Raw genomic sequence first — 2,687 nt, forward strand, 5'->3', positions numbered from 1 at the left:
AGGCTGGAGAACTTCTGAGAAGCATGACAGAGAAATCCTATACTGTTTTGAATAGGCTATTACCATTCAATAGGATGCTAGCAGTGAGAGCTTAAAAGCATGTGATGTTATTGGAAGCTAGAGGAAGAAGGATCCTTGTTATGTAGTGACAGAAACTTTAGCAAAATTATCTCATGAGATATATGGAAAGCAGAATTTTAAGTGATGAACTTGAATATACAGTAAGTCTCCTACATATGAACCTTCAAGCTGTAAACTTTCAAAGATGCAAAAATGCATTTGCATGTCCAGTCATATAAGTTAGTTCACGGGTCTGGTGTCCACTGTCACATACATGCACCCTTCACAAGTGGTTGTACTTTTGTGTACTTTTACTATACAGTACTGTATGGAGTACAGTAGTATAGTATCTTTATTTCAAGCCCAGGATGAACAGAAGCAAGTGTAAAAGCAGCAGTGATGTAGCTGGTACAGTTAAGAAGCGCCAAGAAATAACGATGGAAACAAAAGTGAAAATAATTGAGAGAATGGAGCAAGGTGAAAAGATGGTAGACATCTCTCATTCTTATAACATGAATCACTCAACCACTGGCATGATTCTAAAGAACACGGACAAGATCATGGAACACGTGAAGTCTGCTGTGCCGACAATAATATCAAAGAAGCATGGAAAAGTGATGGAGGAGATGGAGAAACTCCTCAGTGTGTGTATACAAGATCAGCATCAGTGTCGAGTCCCACTCAGCTTAATGCTGATTCAAGAGAAAGCTAAAAGCCTGTATGAAGACTTGAAGAAGAAACACGGCGAAGAATCAGAGGGTGCATCTTTTAATGCCAGTCATGGCTGGTTTCATGGGTTCATGGCTAGAGCCAACATTCACAACATAAAAGTAACTGACGAGGCAGAGAGTGCAGATATGGTAACTGCCCGGGAATTTCCTAAATCACTTTGAGAAATTACTGATGAAGGCACATATTTTCCTGAGCAGGTTTTTAATGTGGATGAGACAGGATGCCAGACCGAAGTTACATCAGTGAGGAGGAAAAGTTGATGCCAGGCTATAAAGCAGCAAAAACAGGCTAACTCTATGGTTTGGTGGCAATGCTTCTGGCGATATGAAGCTGAAGCCTCTCTTAGTTCATCATTCAGAGAAACCAAGAGCCCTTAAAAACATAGCTAAGGGCTCTCTTCCTGTTGTGTGGAAGGGTAACCCCAAAGCCTGGGTTACACAGGCTATTTTCCAGGACTGGTTTTTCAATTACTTTATCCCAGAGGTAGAGAAATATTTACTGGAGAAGCGTATCCCATTCAACATTCTCTTGCTGTTTGACAATGCTCTGGGCCACCTCCCATTCATGGACGACTTTCATCCCAACGTCAAAGTAGTGCATCTGCCACCAAATACTACGTCGCTCATCCAACCTATGGACCAGGAAGCTATAGCGACTTTCAAGAAATATTATTTATGTCACACTTTTCATCAGGCAGCAAAGGCAAGTGATGAATCAGGAACAACCTTGTGACAATTTTGGAAGGATTATAACATCTACAAGGCCATAAAAAACATTGACTTTGCTTGGTGTGAGGTTACAGCCATCACCATGAATGGGGTTTGAAAGAACCTGTGCCCGTAGTTTGTTCATGAAATTTGTGGATCTGAGAATGTGGATGAGGAGTCCAAAGAGGTCTTCAGTAACTTAGTGACCCTCAGTGAGAAGCTGGAGCTAGATCTGCAAGAGGACGACTTCACTGAATTCCTTGCTGTGCAACATGAGGAGCTTACTAATGAAGACCTGATGGAAGTGGAGGCCCAGAGAAAGGATGAAGGGAGACAAGAGGAAGGAGAAGTAACTGAAGAACTGAAGAGATTCACGATGCAGGAAATGACAAGGGGATTTTCTTTGAGGAGGCACTGTTAGTTTTTGAGGCACAGGACCAGAACGTAGAACAGTACATGAAGGTTGCAGCAGCAGTTCATAATGCAATCCAGTGTTCCCATGTCATCTATGACAAGAAAAAAAGAGCTACTATGCAGACATCACTGGATCATTTTTTCAAGGGGGTAGATAGAACTGAATCCAGCAAGGAATCAGAACCTGTGCCATCAACATCAGGCGTGAGTGAAATTGCAGCTTGCCCTCCATCTCCTATCGCTGACCATCCTTCAGTTCTACCATCTCCCATTTCCTCTTCCTCCTCCAGTCAGTAACTCTTCTTGCCTTTTCACTTGATGCCAGCCCCTGTATGCCAGCTGTTGTACTGTACTACTGTACTTTTCAGGGTACTGTACTGTAAGATTAAAAATATTTTTTTGTTCATTTTTTATGTATTATTTGTGTGAAAAGTATTATAAACCTATGACAATACAGTACTATATAGCCGATTGCATTAGTTGGGTACCTAGGCTAACTTTGTTGGACTTACCAACAAACTGGACTTACGAATGCACTCTTGGAATGAAAATCGTTTGTATGTAAGGGACTTACTGTATAGTTAAAGAGATTTCCAAGAAAAGTACTGAATGCCTACTGGCTTCTTCTTACTGATTACTGTAAAATGCTAAAGGAGAGAGATGAATTGAAGAAACAACTGTTAAATAAAAAGGAAACAGGACCTCATAATTTTGAAAATTCTCAACATTCCCAGGTAGCCAGGATGCTAAAACTGAGAACTGGCTTTCAATCAA

At 41.0% G+C, this 2,687-nt stretch overlaps 1 protein-coding gene across 1 annotated transcript; it reads left to right on the forward strand.

Annotated features, from left to right (window-relative positions):
• The first annotated feature begins 428 nt into the window (after positions 1-428).
• On the forward strand, positions 429-953 carry LOC138414090 (tigger transposable element-derived protein 1-like). The gene has a single exon (XM_069540710.1). The coding sequence runs from the start codon at positions 429-431 to the stop codon at positions 951-953; it is 525 nt and encodes a 174-aa protein (XP_069396811.1).
• Positions 954-2,687: the final 1,734 nt, after the last annotated feature.

The sequence above is a fragment of the Delphinus delphis genome, chromosome 5, assembly GCF_949987515.2.
Source record: "Delphinus delphis chromosome 5, mDelDel1.2, whole genome shotgun sequence".
Lineage (NCBI taxonomy): Eukaryota > Metazoa > Chordata > Mammalia > Artiodactyla > Delphinidae > Delphinus > Delphinus delphis.

What these genes read in the sequence shown, in the direction of transcription:
- LOC138414090 (XM_069540710.1), top strand. Translation starts at nt 429, where the DNA reads ATGAACAGAAGCAAGTGTAAAAGCAGCAGTGATGTAGCTGGTACAGTT.